The following is a 20,359-nucleotide window of genomic DNA, read 5'->3' on the forward strand; positions in this document are numbered from 1 at the left end:
TACACAAAGTCAACAAAGACAAATATTTTTATTGCAGAAATAAAAACATAAAGATTCATATGAAAGCAATTTGCTGTTTCTCAGCAGAATTACTCTCCCTGTTCAGGCCTTTACTGTAATGTGTAATAAACTTCATCATCATCTATTCAAAAAGCTTGTCTTTGTTACTACAGCAAATGAAATTATAACATTTTCATTTCATCAGAAGCAAAATGGTAACCATGTTTATTGCAAAGTGATTTATCTGTCTACTGGATCAATTCATTGATTTTTACAGCATTGACTTCTGTTGTTGAGCAGCTTGGGCATCCACTGTTGGCAATTCTGGACATGATGCATTCTTATACACCTTGAAGAGTTGGTGATGGATTTAGCTTCATAGAAATCACAGATGAAACCTGCTGAAATATGAGCAGTTATTTGATTTCTATGAGGCTGAAAGTTCCATAAAAATTAAATAATTTCACAGACACCTTTGCAAAACCATTTTTCTAACATTCTCATCATTTGGAAATGTTGCATCCTCATACTGTACATCATTCTAACCATTCATTGCCAATCTAGGTCATTATTGACTACCTAAATTGGAGTTATACTTAAACAGCACTTTAGTTTTTAGACTGTAAACCTTCTAAAGTTACTTTTTGATTATTCCATGCAGTTATTCTTCAAGAAATTCTAAAAATTAATATAAAAAATAAAAAAGATACAGCAGTTTACTATTTAATTAACCAAGATGAAAAAGTGATTGACACTCTGATTAGTCAAATAGCAAATTTAAAATTTACACAGTATATGTTAATTAAATGGGCATTATCAGGTTCAGATAGGTCTCAAAAGTTACTAGAAATGAAATTAATGTAGATTAAAAATCTTTGGTAAGAAATCTGTTTTTGTTTTATTGACTTTATATATTATTCTGACTTTTGGAGACAGGTAGGACTTGAACCTCATCTCATCATTCAACTATTGGGCAGTATATTTAGATTATAGGCTTCTAATTAATAATTTTTTAATATTTATTGCTATCTGTAGTAATGGCAGATTCAATTGCAAGTTCTAACTTATTTAATTTTGAGAAATATTACAATAGGAATATTCTTTGAAAAATGTATTAGGAAGCAATGAATTAATATTAATACAAAATGAAATTTGAAATTTTCCTTTTTTGAATTTTGTAGAAATTCTACTTGACTTTTAAATTTATAATTAATGTTGCATCTTTATTCTTATTAGAAATATAAATTATCTTATCATCATCATTAATGGCTTTTAATAGTAAGGTCATAATTTTCAAAATTAATGTAATAAATGTTAATAATAAAAGATTTTTTTATCATATTTTGTGTCTGATTTTATCCTGTTATTTTATGTTAATTCAATGTAATATAATTATTTATTTATTTTCTATAATTATTAATTATTTAAGATTATCTTACTCTAATAATTATTTTAGAAATATTTGAATTATGTAAAATTTTTTGTTTTTATATTATGTTTGATATATGCTATAATGCATATTGTAAAATTATTTTCTTTAAAGTTTGAATTTAAAAAAAAAACTAATTTAATTTAAATTCAAAAACGAACTGAACTTTTGGTACAGTTTTATTACATATCACATAGAAACTGTTACACCACACTTTTAAAATAAGCTCCTTCTGTTGTTATACATCTCTGCCAGCATCTATACTTGTTAAAGCAGTCTTGGAAACTAATTTTTTTGTGATGTCTTTTAGGCTCTTGCTCAATCTCTGTTGCCAATTGGAATCTGTGACTCTTATCTATTTCCTAAAATAAAAGAAAAGAGTCTGCAAAAGCAGATTAAGTGAGTAAAAGAGGTTTAAAATGCATTATTATTTCCTTCTCTGTCCTGATGTTCATTAACTGGGAATGACTGATGGAAGTTAAATGTGGAAGTGCAGTGATGAAATATTAAAAACATTACAAAACATGGTTTCTGGAATGCTTTGATGAGAGGTGTGGATGCCAACAGAAATATATAGATGCAGAAGGAGCGTACTTTGAATGTGATGCTGTGAAAGAGTTTGTGCGCTTTATAAAATGTTTTATGCAAAAAGTTGGTCTATTTTTGATTCTATCTTATATTTTAATAAATTATAAATTAATCTTAATTTGCAGATACTACAAAATGTTTAAAAAATGAGAAACATATACTGTTTTAAACACATTTAAAATAGTTCTGAAGAATCTTCAGTATCTGTTACAAAAACTATATAAATAATTATTTATTTTTTAGTGAAAGAATCTTAATTAATATTAATTAAAATTTTATAATGAATTTTATATCTCAAGGATAAAGATAGAAAGGGTAATTTGAATTAATAAATTCAAAATAACCTCTTCTATATTTTAGAAAGTCAATTAACTGAGACAACTTAGTACCTATAACAGTTTCCAATAAAAAAAGTATAGAATCTTAAATGAATCTTTAATTTACGGCTGTGTTAAACAAAATTTTGATATTGATATTGATGTTGGACTTTATTGTTTCCTTTGATATATTGATATCAGATATCATTATCTAGATTTCACTTCATTATTCATACATGGTTGTTATAATTTGGTTAACTTATATAAAACGCACACTTTTTGCTATCTCAGCTAAACCCTACAGAGTGATGGGGGCATTGATGATGAGTTACGAACGAGGGTGAATGCATCATGGCTATGATGGAGAGAAGTCACTGGTGTTGTATGTGACAAAAAGATGTCCATGTACCTAAAATTGAAAATCTATCGGACTGTGGTACAACCCATCGCTCTCTATGGTTCCAAATGTTAGCCATCAACAAAAGCAGCTGAACAGTGTCTCCATTTCATGGAGATGTGCATGGCTCACAGGACACTTGGTGTATCCCTCCTCGACCATATCACCAATGACATGATACACCAACAATTTTGCATTGTGCCCATTGAGGCATAAATGAGAGAGAGAGAGAGAGAGACGCCTGCGCTGGTTTGGCCACATCTGATAATCAGCCTCAGATACAGTTGCCAACAATGCCTACCACCTAGAGGTGAATGGCCACCGGCCATGCAGAAGACCAAAGCAACAATGGCAAGATGCTATCAATGCAAACCCTAAGGGCTTTGCACCTGAACCCAGACAATGCACTCGATCAAACAAAGTGGCATTCGAAGATCTGAATAGCAGGCCCTACATCTGTGGGACAATGCTAAGAAGAAGAAGAAAAAGAAGAATATTTCTAATTCATCAAAAGTTCATTTGTTTTTAAATCATCTTTTGTTTTCAAATACATATTTTTATTTTTGAGTGTAATATATTCAAAAAGATAAATATCTCCAGGAAAAACTTACATTTTGAAAATATATGTATGCATTAAAAGTATTGCAATTTATATTATATATATAATATCATAAAAAGATTTGGAAAAATTCATAACATGTCTTAAGAGAGTCAAGATTAAGTCCCAGTAAATACATGTTCAAAAACAAATCATTCTTGAATTACATATAAAGTACAGTATATGCAAGTACGTAAATTTTTCAAAAGGTGCCATCCCTAAACATTACAAAAATGTTGCCTTCTCTTGCTTCATCGATTGGCATACTCTTTCAAAAATTTTAACAGTATTTTGAGTTGAAATTAAAGATTTTCTTTTATCCTTCCACTAAGTTACACATTATTGAGCTTATACTCAATAATGTATAACTAAATCCTTTGTGTAACTCCAAATATGCACATTTTCTAAAATTTAATCTTTGTTAAAACTGCAGGTAACTTGAGCCATTTTAGATACAGCAAATCCTCGCTTAACCTTGTTTTGTTATAATGATGTCAAGGAAAGATACAAGTTTTTTTTTATCATATAAAGATACATTTTAAGATAATTTTTAATCATTTAAAATTATTGTTAATGAATTTTCATTATATACAATAAAATTTATTACATGAGTGAAAAATAAATGTTGGAGTTACAAACACAATCCAATTAGAATAATATGAACTGAATTATATCTTTATATTATTTATTTAACCCATGGTAAAATTGGTTTTGTTATATGTCATTTTTGATTAACATTTCAGTTAAGTTATAATGACATAAGCAAACAAGTCTTCTTTTAACAACAGTGTTAAGGGAGGACTTGCTGTATATATTTTATAAGCATTTTTTTGTTTATTGTGTTTCCCTTATGATAAGGTATGAATATTTTCCACTTTTGAAACATTCTGTGTAAATATTAAACTAGTTAACACTAAACTTGATGATAAAAGGAACTATCAGAGGTTAACAATGTTAGATATAAGTTTATATCCAGTTTAAAAGTCAACACCAAATGATAACAGAATATTAATTATACTATGCATTTTCATTTAATGTAATGTATAAAATATGATTTCAGAATATTTAAGGTCTCTATTTTCTATAAAATGTTGTGTTTGTATTTATAATAAAAACTGTTTTAAAAATTTTTCTCAAAGGTAATTCATTTGAATTACAAGTATAAGCTTATACAAACACTCAAAACTCAATATATTAGTAATAAGTCAAATGATTACTGAATTAAATCAGACTACTTTTCTGTGATTATTTTTAATTAATTTCTAAATAATAAAGCCTCCTTCTAGTGATAAATTATTTAGAAATTAATTAAAAACAATTGTGGAAAAGTAGCCTGATTTAATCCAGTAGTCATTTGGCTTATAAGTAATAAGGATATAATTATTACATTTTGTAAATGTTGTGCCTCATTGAGACTTTACCTATGTATACAATAAAATAATAAATGTATTTAAATTAACAAGATAGAGAGAATCCAATTTTATTTAAAATACGTTGTTGTTTTAAAAATTACAATGACTTAAAGGACAGGTTGGACTAACTTTAAATTTGCAGGATGAATGCATAACAGTAATGTATCAAATGATTACATTTACAGTACTTATACATGTACAGTTTAGAACAGTACTCTATAAACTTTCTTGTATTGAGTATAAATGGAGATGTTTTAATCACAATTTACCCGAATTCAGTGGTTACAGTATTCTGGGTGATCAACCATGCCCCATTGCCAAAGAAGATTGCATTATGAACATCTTATATACTTTGAGTGAAACAGAATTATTGGAACAAGGGAAGGTAGACTTTCTTGCCGTCAAATTCCTTTTTGGGGGGAGCAAAATGCCACTACAGTGATGGCATCAGTGGACAGAGGAGGCCCATACTTGCTGCTGTTAGGAAACTAGGCTACAGATTCTTATGACTGCATAGAAAGTCTGCCAATGCCTGTACTATAGGCATTGGCAGACACAGTGACATCTAGGGCATTAGCACAGTGGTGGACATTGTCATCATGACTCGGACTTTGTCTTCCAGTACTGTTTTATGTCATCTGATTCAAAGAGAATAGTTCAGTTGTCATCCATTTCTTTAATTTTTTTTTTATATTAGCTATAGATGCCACAGGCTACAATTATGCTTACAATGCAGAGGTTGGCAGACTGATTGACAGCAGATGTACTTTATAATAAGTCATGATTCAATCTAATTCAGCACTTCAATGAGACATCATACTGACCCTATGCTCAGTGTCATGATTTTTAATGCCATAGTATTCAGTTTATGGTCTTGTTTCGTATTCATTTAGAATCTTAATGTTGACATTGTAAGAGATATCTTAGTAGCTGAAGTAGTAGCATTTTTTTTAGGTAATTTCTGATGTTTCTTTCAGTATGAGAATGCTCCTTCATATGTGGCATGAAATATCCCAAACTTCTTCCATGCACAACAGATGTGGCTTCTTGCTTTTTGCCAGATTTGGCTTTAATTCAACCTGTCTCGGTAGTGGTACTATGTACAAGGGCAGTTTTTTTCAACCTCCGATGGTCCATAAAATAAAGACAAGTGTAAATAACAAAATGAATTTATTGTACCTAACTTTTGTTAATAAATTAATTTTGTTATTTACACTTGTCTTTGTTTTATGGACCATCAGAGGTTGAAAAAACTGCCTATGTAGAATGGCCCATCAAGCCTCTCCATGTCATTACAAAGGAGCTCTGGATACACACAGAAACAGCCCTGTAGGACATGAGAGCAAATTTTGGACCTCTGTTCAATGTCTCAGCATATAGTCCATTATCTTTGCATATTGTACTGAGTTTTAAGCCAATAAGGCTCTTTACAACTCTGTAAATTTAATTTTGTAACATTAATCTGTGAAATAAATTTCACTCGAATAGCTAGAATCTTTTTTGGTGTTGCAATTTCTACAAACTACAGTGTGTTTATAATAATTAAATAAGTAGTATGAATTTGCAGTCTTTATAAAGAGTTTTGAAGTTATAGATTTGAATCTTTAATGTCATTTAATTAATAAAATTATTTTTCCATTGATGAAGACTAAATTTATGATTAAAGGTTAAATTTCTTTAAAGTGAATTTCAAACATTCTAATGTAATTAAATTTTACATAATAAGAAATGTAATATAGTGCAATTCCTTGTTTTAGTATAAAAACTATAAAAAAAGAATTTTAATTTTTATGATAAATTTGTTTTTAAATTGTTTTTCAAGGTAATCATTTTCTTTTTCAGAATGTTTCACCCACTACTCCAACTGCAAGCAACATTCCAACTGTGAACAAAATGATACTACACAACCAACCAGAATGTTCAAAAATAGATGACATTGAAACTCGACAGAAGTTAATATCATTATTGCAACAGGAAAAGGAGAAGTCACGGTATGTTTACAAAATATTTATTTACATCTTACATATATCCTGTTAATTCAATTAACTAATTGTTGGATTCATTAGGCTGATATTAAATCAATTTAACTAAATAATTTTGCCAAAAGGTAAGTTGTTAGGCTGTCATCTTATATTAAAATTAATAATTATTTAGTTGAATTGATTTAATATTAGCATAAATATAGTTTGATANGGTTTTCATGCATTTGCACACAAAAATAATGAGAAAGGCTTGAAAATATTAAAAATGAATGAGAAATTTTGAATATATACAGTATATATATATATATGTCTGAACAATTCATTTATAATTATACTAATTAGTCTACTAAATAAGACTAATTCTGAAGTAAATTTTTAATATTGAAGTATACAGATGAGAAGAATATACTGAACATGTAGACAGAGAAAAATCTTGTAAACAATATAAAGAAAGAAAATATACTTAAATAGACTATACTCTGTGGCATAAATACTTGATGCAAAGAATATTAGATAGTAAACTTTAGGGCAAATGACTAAGATACCTTCATAAATTTGCAAAACAGCTATTCAATTAAGTTATTCTAGTCTCAAGAGACACCAAAGATTTGCATAACTGGAGAGACATTTCAAACTGCTTTTTTCAGAGCTGTTATAAATCAGTTGGAAAGAATGACTGGTTAATGACATCTATTACAAATACAGATATACTCTATTAAAATCAATATCAGACTATATATTCTTAATGTTTAAAGTCAAAATTATTTTTTGAAGATTTAAATTCTTTATTTTTCTAACTTTGTTCTTGTGTATACACTGACAAAGGAACAGTTATGGGTAGCATTTGTTATATTAATAACCACATCTCAAATCATTATTTAGTTAAGAATAGTTATTAATCATTAACTATTTTTATGTTGTATTTTCTGTAACTTTGTTTAAAATCCTAAATGTTTTCAAAATTAAAAAAAATACTTCTAAAAGAAAAATTGCACAAGTAAAATATAAGTAAAATGTAGCTAATGTTCAAATCAAATTCATGTGAACTTTAACCAAAGTTCTAGAATCTTAAAATTTTCTTTAATATTAGATTGAACTTAATAATGGCTAATTAAATTAGCAAATTCAGAACAAGTATTTTCAGTTATCAATAACAAGTGCTTATTTGTTAAAGTTTTCTTATCCAGTTATTATTTATATTAATTTTTAGTAACCCCTTTATAAATATAATCATATCAAAAATTTCATATAAACTATCATCTCTAGATACGGAATCCTTTGTTTTGTTGATGTATTACTTTTTAAATATTTTTTTGAAAAACCTATTAAAAAAATAGGTTTTTAAAAAATTAAAAAATTAATTTTAAAATATAACTTATTAAATTGTAAATGTTGCTTCACTAGTCCATGATTCATTTTTTTCCTATAAAAATAATAGCAAAATATGTTATTTTATTTGTTATCAATTTAATTAGTTTATTATTATTTTGGATCCACTAATGAAAATTCTATCTTATATCAATTAAAATATTCTTAGAAGAAATTGGATGTAAGACAACAAGATACTATAAAACATCTTATTGACTTCCAGCAATGAGTTTAATACATTAGAAATGTTCTTGACCTATTCATTAGGTACCAACAGATTAGTTTTGTATTCAATCTGTTGATTTATTCAATTTCTGTTGGTTCTAACTGATGAAAACTGTGAATAGGTCAAAAACATTTCTAATGTATTAAACTCATTGATGGAAGTCAATAAGATGTTTTTTGGTATCTCATTATCTTGTATCAGACTTTTTCTGATACAAGATAGATGATCTGAATTACTGTATAACACACCAACAACTGCCATAAATCATCGGGCTATAATTTGCAATAAGTAATTCTAAATTACAAATGAACTTGGTGTTAAGTGCCATCTTATATTAAAATTAATAATTAAATAATTTAGATTAAACTGGAAGAAAAGAATCAGCCCGAAACAGAACACCAACAACTGCCATAAATCATCGGGCTATAATTTGCAATAAGTAATTCTAAATTACAAATGAACTTGGTGTAGGCTGTCATCTTATATTAAAATTAATAATTATTTAGTTGAATTGATTTAATATTAGCATAAATATAGTTTGATAAGTATGTTTTACGTTTGTTCTATTTAAATCTTCCGTTCATAATGAATGTTTCTCTTGTATTTGTTATGAACAGAGGATTTGAAGAAAACAAAAAAGATCATTTCTTAAGAAGAGCCTGATATTATGAGAATTTATAGTCTGATAAATTTAATGGTTAGGTATATGAATCAATATTAAAATCAAGCTTGTATTATATCAGGACTGTATCATCTATTAAATATCTGTATTTAATATTATAGATGATACAGTCAAACCTCTTTACTTCATCGTCTTATGTAGCTCCACTCTCGTACAGTACCAATCAATGCTCGTGAATGTATCTTGCTCATAAATATTAACAAGTAGTATCCTTTATTATTTCTGAATTACCAAATACAGGATTTTGCATTGCAAAAGACATTGTCATCACCAAATTATGTGGCTTTTAAACTCTAGACACTGACCTGCAAAATATTTAGTTAAATTAATCAAAGTAGTTCATAATTTTCCAAAAATTTATTTTATTCTCATCTGTCTTTCAAACAGTAGAATTAATTCAATATTATGAATTGTCGAAAGTAATGATTTTTAATGAGATTGAAGAGTTGGGAGCTCATTCAGAAAGGCATGTAAACCGTCTTTTTACATCACTTTCTGTTATTTTCTTTTGTGTTTTTGACATCAATCATAGTATCACTTCTAAACCTTTACATTTCCATTAAGATACAAATTCAACTAAATGAACGAATGTTTTCAATTCTCTACTAAGATCTGCTTCAGGTTCATAATCATTCCAACTATGGAATGCCAAGAATTTGAACATTTTTGGATACAAATTAATTTGAATAATTGTATACTATAGAGAGTTGTGACATCAATCATTAATTTCTGTATTTTTGATGAATTTAAGTTTTGTTCTTTTTTCCATTTTCCTCTATTTTCTAAATAAAGTTTGTATAGAAAATTACGCATGTTGAGATCAGCCAAGGACAAAGATCTTGATCCTTGCCACTTACGGGCTCCGATCGCAAGATCGGCTCTCGAAACTTTTTACAGGAGGGCTGTTAAATATTAAATAGGATATAGACGGCGAAGTCTTTATCCAACGTCAGGATTCCGTGACACCAGTTTGTCAATTAATCGATCCGTGGACAAACACGCGTGTGATTATTTTATAGATTTGATTCAGAGACTCTAGAGGAGACATTCTTTAACAAATAATCAAGAATAAATTTAATTAAACGTATACCAATGAAATAATACAAATATATGGTAGTAAGAGACAATGACTACAAATTACAACCTATCAGTCGAGAGATATATGGACTTATATTAAATTGATACACGATCGAGAGAGAGCTCACAAAATCGTTAGTAAACATACAACCTGTTTTATGTTGTCGTTCATCTTCTTCTTGTAGGCAAGGGGCACTTTAGAGATAAAGTTCTCAACCTTCATTCCATGGGAGATCGATATGTGCACAAAATCAAAGTGTATCTTCTCAGTGCTAACTCTGGATTTATTCTATGTGACTCGTCTAAGGGCGTTGGTCATCAGGAGAAATATGTATGGAGTCCTGCCTCTTCCAGGACTGTCGATGAACTCCCCGAATTCTGATAAATTTCCCCTATATCTCATGATTTACGACTAATCATCTGCCAGAAACTCTTTTATGTGAACGGATGAAAAGGGGAATCAAAGAGGGGTAGACAGTTCCCATCTGAGCTAGATTTTTAGCGGATAAGGGAAAAACAGAGGATGTTCTAACTTCCCTAGAAGGAAGTAGCATCTGTTAGCTATCTTTCCCACGTTGGAAAAAGTTAATTTCTCACCAAAATGAAATAATATTTTATGACAATATATTAACATTATTAATAAAATTACTATTTTAGACCCAGGGCCTTTCAGATCTCACACATGTTATATTTAAATGTTTCTGGACTATTTTCTAAAAGCCATTTATTGGTATTTAGTCAATATTACTACATCAGATTACAAAGTACTTTATGAATTGCAATTATATTAATTGTTAAATTTGTCATATATAATGTCAGTTTTGTAAATTTGGATTTTGGTTTTTAATATGGTTTTTCTTAAATATTAATTAAAACTTAATTGAAAACACAAATTTATATATTTGTTAGAATTGATTCAGTTGGTAAGAAACTTGAAATCTATTTTATTTATATTGTTTATCTTATACTATATATATATTTGAATATAAGCATACTACTAAATTTTATATTTCACAAATTTATTAAACTATATAATAATAAAAATATTTGTGTAATTTTGGAAAGATGTTAATGGAAGAATTATTCTAATGTAGAAATTTTTTTTGGTAAATGTTATTCACTTCATCCAAAATTGGACAGAATGTGTTGAAACCTAATAAAATTATAGCTTTATTTATTTTACAATGACTATTTTAAAATAAAAATTTGCTGTGAGAAATTTGATTAAATTAGTTAATTTTTTCTAATAATCTTTGTTTGGTTTTAAATGTTAATGTTTAACGTACATTATTTAAAACTAAAATTTAACTCTATTATAATGTAAAGAAGATATTTGGATTTACGAGAAAGGTTCAAAATCTAGAATTTTAATAAGTGTGACCCTAATAGTCTGGCAACATCTTGGAAATGGCTCACAAGTTACATCCTAACTGGTTACATGTCATTAGATGATGATGATGACTTTTTTTGATTAATTATTTCTTAATGTAAAATTTCCAAAATATATAATATTATTTATTTAATTTACTTATGATTTTTGTGTTAATTTCTGAGTTACTCTACCTGATTTAATAGTGACATTTTAATCATTATAACAACAATTTTTCTCAAGCTTGTACTTCCATAAAAGCAGAACATTCTTCACATTTCTGAAGATGAATTGTTAAGGCCAATTCACATTATTATGATTTTAGTGCATAATTTAGGTCATGACATCATTTTGAACAGTTGGAGAGCTGATAAGTTGTGGTTTTCTACATTGAAAAAATCAACTCAACTGAGCATTGAATTATACCATGTGACTTTTTGGGTGCCTGTGTGAACTGTTACTTGATTTATCTGTGGAAGAAATGCAGTGCCTATAAATCTGCTACTATAAAAGCTTTAAGCTCGAAAGTTTTTTGTATTTATTACTCCATTAAAAACAATATTTTCTTCTCTATACGTTTTTTTGTTTTATATTGATACTTATTGTTTGACTATTTATATTTATTCATATTATTGATTATTTATTTTCTGATCCTCACTTCCAGATCAATTAATTAACAAGACATAAGTGTGGCATAGCAAGCAACCTATATGATTATATCGCATTAATTAATTGATCTGGAAGAAAGTATCAGACTGAGATCAGGTGATATAATTGGCAAAACATCTATACAGTAAGAGAAGTTGTGAGTTTGAGCCTCACTCCAGATCAATCTTTTCCAGATTAGTCCAAATATTTGTATATTTCATTAGTCAAGTTCTAGCCCAAAAATTAATCTGGCTATATCATTTGGTTATTTCTAAGAGATTAATTACTAGAAAATCTATTATTATTATTCTGTTAGTTCTATTTTCAGGACAATAAAATTAATTCCATTCTAAAATATCAGTCAAATTTTATTCTAAAATTTTTAATAAAAGTAGGAAACGGAAATTATTAAAATGGCGCAGGGAGGAGTCCAACTTCAGACGATTTTCCTCTTGTAATCGAGGGAGAACGATTGGAAAAATAATTAAAAAGGCGAAAGAAAGTTAATCAGAATTAAATTTTAAGGATTGCGAGGGAGAAAAATTGATAATAAACTGGAAATATTAGGAAAATATTTATTTTGGCTCCACAGGGAAATCTTTTCGTGTAGGGAATAACGCTGGGATTTTCTGTCCGGGAGTTTGATAAAAATCGGGGAAGGCAGCAAAGTGTTAGCGTCAATTGATTCTTTGAAAGCAAGAAGACGTGACCAACTAAACTTTAATTGTAGTTTGTCGTTGAAGGATTCGCGCAAGAAAAAGAGTCAAAGATTCGTCCAACAGAAGAGATCTGGCGGCACAATGAGAAAAGATGGTCGGCCAAGCTCAGAAAATTAGGCTTAGATTACAGGCTATCCCGTCTAAAGTGCTTTCCGCTGACACATTGACAAATTTCCTTTCCCTTTGTCCTTCTCTCTTCTTTTCTTTTCCTACGCGGAAGGATGAATGGAAGGTTTCGAGACATTTGGATTCTCATTGATTTTCATTGTTCACCGACTATTGTTGAAAACGGTGTCGTGACGTCATCGAAGTCAGTCTTCAATTGCTTTTCAAGAGAGAAATGTGGTGCGCTGCGGGTGCATTGCGGTCCGAGTCAGTGCAATCATCCACCTTGCAAAACATGCGCTTCTTCCTTCCCTTCCTGCCTGTTCCCGCTCTCATCCATCCCTTTCCATCCCTAAATATTCTAATTATTCCACTTTTACTGGCCAATTTAAACAAGTTCCTCCTGTAATTTTCAAATATTCCGTCTCTAGTAGAATTCTTTACCAAAAAAAAAAAAGAAATTGAGGTAAACTTCATTTAATAGTAAAGCTTGAAACAAGTAGATTGTTAAATAAGTTCTCTTTATATGAACCCGAAAAGCTGTGTTTTATGTGAAATTTCGTAAAGTATATTTTTAAAAATATTTAATAATTAGAATAATTTAAACTTTCATCGTCAAATTAATATTTTATATACTGNCTAATGCCAATGTATCACCGCTGTTAGATAAAATGAGTTCTGGTCATCCAAAAGAAGTAATTGCAAAATATAAAAACTATGACAAGTATAAATATTCAAAATGTTCTCCAAAATATAAAAAATATAATGAAGTAGAAACTATGCAGCAAATAGAAGATAAAAGTTCTTCACCACCAAGAAGGTTTAGAAATGAAGAAAGCAGAATTACTAATGAAAATGAAGTGTTTGAATCAAGGAGGAAAAATGAAATATATTCTGAAAATAAATGTTTATATCCAGCTTCTAAGTAAGTATGTTTATTATTAGGTTGTTTGAAAAGTTTGTGCCTGTAAGGTCCTAATTTGTAGCTGGGCCTTTGACAACACAATTTTATTAGAATAATCTTTCCAAATAGAATTTGGATACAATTCAAATAATAGAATACAAAATTATCAGGTTACATGTCAACTAATAATTTTATATAAAAGTTGATGTATATAAAGTAATAAAATATAATCTTGAATATATATTTTGCATTTGAGGACTAAAGGCCTCACCTAATATTTTTAAATTAAATATTAAAATTTAATTGGATAAATACAACATTTTTGAGAATTTTGGCATATATTTTGTTTACCAATAGTACTCCTTAAAATATATTGCATATCTAAAATTTCTGTACAAAAAAATGACAGTAATAAGAGAATACAAAGTTGTAATAAATTACTACTTACCTACCTATCTATATATCAGTTTGTTAAGTATTAATATCAAATAGGCCATCATTATACTTTTGTTAGTGTTAGAAATGCAATTATAGGATGATAGGACTCATAAGTTTACTTGCCCCTTGTTGGTGATGACAAGTATCTAAGTGAATAATGGGCTACTTGCTACAAGCAGTCCATTTCTTATGTATGTATCGTAACTGACAGCATCAACTAGGTCTAAGTTATATTTGTGTTGACTTGCACTTATTGATGCCTGTATACAGTATGCTGCACACAAATCATTATTTTACTGACAAACAATATACAATGTATTTGCACAGCTCTAACATAGTGATCACTATGTTAGAGCTGTGCAAATACATTGTATATTGTTTGTCAGTAAAATAATGATTAGTGATCACCATGTTGTTTTTGATTTTCATATAAATATAGCCTTTGTGTGATTTAAAGCTTTAAAACAAAATAATAACCATTTTTTTTGTCAGTTTGGGAATCCTTGGGTATGGGTCTCAGGTGCCTTGTATGCCTGTGTGGTCTATATTGTTTCTTAGATTTATCAAATAACTAAAAATGACACTGATAAAATCTAGAGAGCTTTTGGATTAATTAAAAAATTAAATGTCATTCTGAAGATACCTTCAAAGTAATCAAAATTTTTTTTAATTTAAAAAATTCTGTAAGGAATGAAAAAGATGATAATCTGAGGAAGCAAGATTTGGAGTATGCAGCGAACTGTTTGAAATTTCTCAGTTAAACTCCTTTAACTTGGATATTTATTGCAGTGTATGGGTAATTAAATTATCCCTGTTCAACATTGTCTGAAGAGAAATTTAGTATTCCAAATGTAACTTAATCTGTTATGATGAAATTTCAGGACATGTGGAAGACATTTTTATAAAAAAAATATCAATACAAGTTGACCCCCCTATAACACTGTTGATAATTCCGTTTTATATGAATTCCATGTTGTACAAGTCACTTAGATTTTACAAATACGTGATCAGTTCACAGCCCAGCACACGTATTTGTAAAATCTAAGTGACTCGTACAACATGGAATTCATATAAAACGGAATTATCAACAGTGTTATAGGGGGTCGACTCTAACTTAAAAAAAACACTACCACTATGGCACTTTTAGTAAAAAATGATAACTAAAAAGAAATAGTTTCAATGGATTAAGTGATGTAGTGAATATTCTTAAAATATTCTAGGATATATTTTATTTTTTTTAAATTATTTATATTACAAAATATTTAACATTACAGTATACAGTATTTCATTATATTAAAATTTTATCATATTAATTGATAAACAGTGTATTTTTTATTGAAATCAAAGATAAAAATACACATAACTTGTATATAAATAGCATGCAGATGTCATTTAAACATTAAATATCAAGACCATCTGTTGATAATAAGCATTTATCAAGAATGATAGAAATTAATATAAATTCATAAACTGATTTTATCACTCATTTGAAAAGACTAACTTTCAGTTATTTTTCAAAAAATACAAAATATTAATTTAATAAAATATAACTTTTTAAAAAAAAAAAGATAGCACTGAACTTTGTTAAATGTAAAATGAAAAGTTTTAAAAAATTTTTAATATTTATCATTGTGATAAATTTGCTGAAAATGAGGTAAATGATCCTTGATAATGAAATGGTTCATTTCGTTCATCTTCAGAAACTTTCTCTGAAAATGAATAAAACTTCTATAATTTTAAATCTGAATTAAATTTCTGGTCACAATTCTACAACTTCTCACTTCATTTATTTTTATGTTATCTTAAGAAAATGTACATTTACAAAGCAATTGAAGTTATCAATACTAAAATATATGGAATGTTTATTATTCAGAATTATTTCTCAGCTATATGTCTTTAGGTAACACTGTATAATAATTATAAATATTGATTACATATATAATATAATAATAAATAAAGAAATATAATCAATTTTTTAATTAATTTATTTGTATCTTATGTTGTTTAATTTTTTTTAAAATTTATTTATTAGATCTGAAATGTCATCGTCGTCGTCATCTTCATTTCATAAGAATTCATTAGAGGAGCGTTTAAAACAATATTATAAAAAAGTTGGTGAAGATAATGAATTAAGGTATAATTTTTTTATTTGAAATTTTAGATTACTTAATACAATTTTTACTTTATAAATTATGATTAATATATTAAATAAAATTGTTTTTGTTGATATTATTGCTCAAATACACCAGAACTCAAATTAGCATTTCCCAAATATTTTTCGAACAAAACAATTTTCAAAATGTTTATTTATTTTTTTAGATTAATTTAATCTTATTAAATATTATGCTAAATCGATATTTTGGTGTAATTAACAAATATTGATATTGATATCAAATATTTAAGAAATAAAATTATTATCCATTGATATTTTTTCATTTTTAACTGAACTAATATTGAAGAAAGTATTTTTTGGTTTTCTAATTTATTATATTGTATTTATTATCTTCTTCCATTATATGAAAATAAATTAAATACTTCACACTGAAGAACCTTAAGAGTCCAGTAATAACACATTAATGGAAAACTAATGTTTTCAACCATACCCCAGTCTTCCTCAGGTTTTTAAAACCAGTAAGATTCAAACTTGGCATGCAAAGAACAATATTTACAAATTATTTTTTTTAAAAACCTATGGAATGTATGGAACAACGTGTTTAAAAATTATTTTAAAATCTATGGAACAATCTAAGCACATGTATACAACTTTTATCCATTTATGATACCATGGCAATAGAACTATATCAATATCATAAACAGTGAATAATATGATATAAATAAAGGTACAGAAAAAGGTTGCTGACTGCTCGTGTTGCCTGTTTTTCATAACAGTACCTCCATGCATAGGAAACCTTAATGGCATCATTTGTGTTAATACAGTTTCCATGTAAGCCGGCTTTGTAAATTTCTAATGTCTCAAGGTTTTTGAAGGTGTTCAATTCAATGTGACAATCTTACCAGTTTGGCTTTATGGAGGTCAGCCTGTATGTCCATTAAAGTGTTATTACTGGACTCTTAAGGTTCTCGAGTGTGAAGTATACATTCCAGTAATCCTGTAAGAAGTCGTTTTAATAAATTAAATATTTAAAAGTTGGAAAATATCAATTTTATAAATTTCATCCATAAATGCCATCCATCTTAAGTTTTGGACATGTGTATATATAAATGGGTGGATGGAGAAAAATTTTTCTGAAAAGGGATTGATACATGAAAAAAGTTGCAAACTCATAATTTACAGGTATTAAGATCTAATGATTTTTAATCATTCTAACATAATACACTTTTTCTTTCAAGCTTTAGATATTATTCAAGCTTTTTACCATTTTTGAATGTTTGGATACTTTACGTAAACACTGTTGGCATTTGAGAGTTGCATGTAGTTATGAGCCATATTTTAGCTGCTGTTTTCACATAATATCAAATTCTATTAATCTTGCATCAGTTAATGAATATGTACTATTCTTCAGCTTTTAATAATTTTTATATTTGTATTCATCAACTTTTTGCTCTGTACTTCAGCTACATTTAAAAGGCTGAACCAAAAATTCATAAAAACAAAGAACAAATTTTTGTATAACAATGATTTATTAACACGTTGACTGCCAACTATGAGATAACTCATAGTTTGCGTTATTGCCTAGGACACCAACTATGAGTTATCTTGTATTTTGTTTACTTGCCATATTTGTGCAGCTACAATGAAATTTGTGTAAATATGAATAGATAGCCTCAGGGGCGAGAACAAAAATCAAGGTTTGCTTACATGAACAGAACATCTAGCTATATAAAGCTGGAAAACCAGATTCATTCTTTCTTTCTGTCACCAAAAATGCCACTAGGGGCACCCCTAGCTATTATTTAAATTAACAATAAATTCAGTATATTATTATTTGATGCAGTTTTTGCATTTTTGGCTGCATTTTAGTAGGATATGCCATGAGAAATTCAGTATATTATTATTTGTATTTGTAATAGAAATTTATTAATAATAATTATTTTATTATTATTTATACCACGGAATGACACTGCTGCTGCTAGAACACCCACTAGGTGCATCCCAGGCTACTAGAATAGAAGAATTAGAAGTACGAAATAATCTAATAATCTTAATCTTTGTTGTTGTTTTTTGCCCGGGCAACACCTGGCTCATCTGCTGGTTTATTAATAGATGAACAGAAAATATAATCATAAAAGTTTATTCAAAAGCAAAAGAATATTTTTATTGTTTGTGATCATTTTTAAAACAACCTTCTACACAAAGGTCTGGCTTCTCTGGACAGATTGGACAGAAATAATGCGTTTCTCAGTGCTTTTTAGCTTTGGTACAAATTTGACATTGCTTTGTCGGATGCTGTTTTTTTTTTTTTTCTTTTTTTTTGGTAGGTGGGATTCTCTCTAAATAATGAAGCTCTTGCAATCTAATTTTTTTTCAAACTGGTTGAATCTCTTCTCCAATCAACACCTTGACGAATGCTTCTCTAAACTTTATAAGTTTTATTTTACAAGAAGTTGCTTTTCGAAAAAGTTTGTGTGCATTGTATATATATATACAATATATCTATAACATGTAATTCAACCTTTTTAGGCCATCTAATAGACTTTCATAGAGATATGTAGTATGATAGCATTTGATCTGATCAGTCAATGCCAGACATTCCTTGATTGTAATCTTGAATTATATTTGGTTTCATCAAAAGTTTTCCATTGTGATTGAACACCTACCATTTCAACAACATGCATGTTTGAAATGGTAAAGACTTCTTGTTTGTCTTTCCATTTACATACAGCAACAGGACCATTTCGTTGCCAAATAAACTCCCCCTTTTTCGGTTTTTGATTTACCACATCTCTGTGATTCCCCTTTCTGTTATTTTGTAGAGTTCCACACACACAAGATTTTCATGTAGTCAGTAATTTCGTAAGAGCAACAGAATTATAAAAATTATCCATGTATACTGTATATCCCTTATTGATATAGTCCTCAAGTAAGTGTAAGACATCAGTAGTGTGATCTAAATTACCGTAAATTCCCTCAGATTTTCTGCTGTAAATTGTTATTTTCATAACAACACCATCAGATTCACATAGTTCATACAGTTTGACACCATATCTGTGTTTTTTATTTTTTATGTACTGGCGGAAATGTAATCTTCCATGCCACAACATCATTGCTTCGTCTATACAAATATTTTTATCTGGCACACAGTTTTGGCACATAATATTATTGAAATGATTTAGAATAGGTCGTACCTTATATAATCTGTCAGAAAATGGTATTAAGTTATCAACTAAGTGAAAATAATGTAGTAACAATTGGAATTTATTTTGACTCATACGTGATCGCCAAAACATTATATTATACAATTTGTTTGTACTCCAGTAAGGTTCTATTGAAGGAAAATAACAAAGGGCCCATTTGTAATACTAGTCCAATAAAAACTTTCATTTCTGCAGCACTGATGTCTTTCCCCCGTGATACCCTTTTAGATTTTTCTATTTGTTTATGTTTTGCAATATCTTGCACAGCATATAAATTTGTTTGTTCAACCAGTAATGCAAGAAATTCTTCCAAAAAAAATAAGTCCACCAGCGTTTGCACTGTAAGATTTGTTGTATCCAATTTCAAACCAATATTTTCTTGGAAAATAAATACTTCAGGATTTTGTTGATTTTCTGTCCACAAATTATCATTTGGATTTGATGTGGTTGCTTGAGAAGCATCGTGATTGCCTTCAGGTTCAAGAATAGTCTCATCTTCAGGTTCAGAGATGACTTCATCATCACTGTCCTCACTTGAATCCTCAGAAGGTACATAATCACTACTGTTGTTACCATCCTCACCAAAAATCTTGTTGGATTCTGGATCACTTAGATTACCATAGTACTCAAGTTGTTTTTCAGTCAGTGGTCTTTTCTTATCCATATTGGGGTATTTATAATTTAATTATAAAAATAATTATAAAACAACACACACAAGAAAGACGTAAATGTGATGCACTCGACTCTATATCTGATTTATTACTAATGAATTTAGATGCATATC

General features: G+C 28.5%; 1 protein-coding gene across 1 annotated transcript in view; it reads left to right on the plus strand.

The window, feature by feature from the left end:
* The window catches only part of LOC111635554 (tetratricopeptide repeat protein 14-like), a 72,059-nt gene that overhangs the window by 47,631 nt on the left and 4,069 nt on the right, over window positions 1-20,359 (plus strand). Inside the window, exons 12-14 of the mRNA XM_023380545.1 lie at window positions 6,584-6,732; window positions 13,552-13,842; window positions 16,292-16,393. Coding sequence (XP_023236313.1) covers window positions 6,584-6,732; window positions 13,552-13,842; window positions 16,292-16,393 — 542 coding nt within the window. The remainder of the gene's footprint in view (window positions 1-6,583; window positions 6,733-13,551; window positions 13,843-16,291; window positions 16,394-20,359) is intronic.

Source organism: Centruroides sculpturatus, unplaced genomic scaffold, assembly GCF_000671375.1.
Source record: "Centruroides sculpturatus isolate CEXI.00-Female unplaced genomic scaffold, Cexi_2.0 scaffold708, whole genome shotgun sequence".
NCBI classification, from domain to species: Eukaryota; Metazoa; Arthropoda; class Arachnida; order Scorpiones; family Buthidae; genus Centruroides; species Centruroides sculpturatus.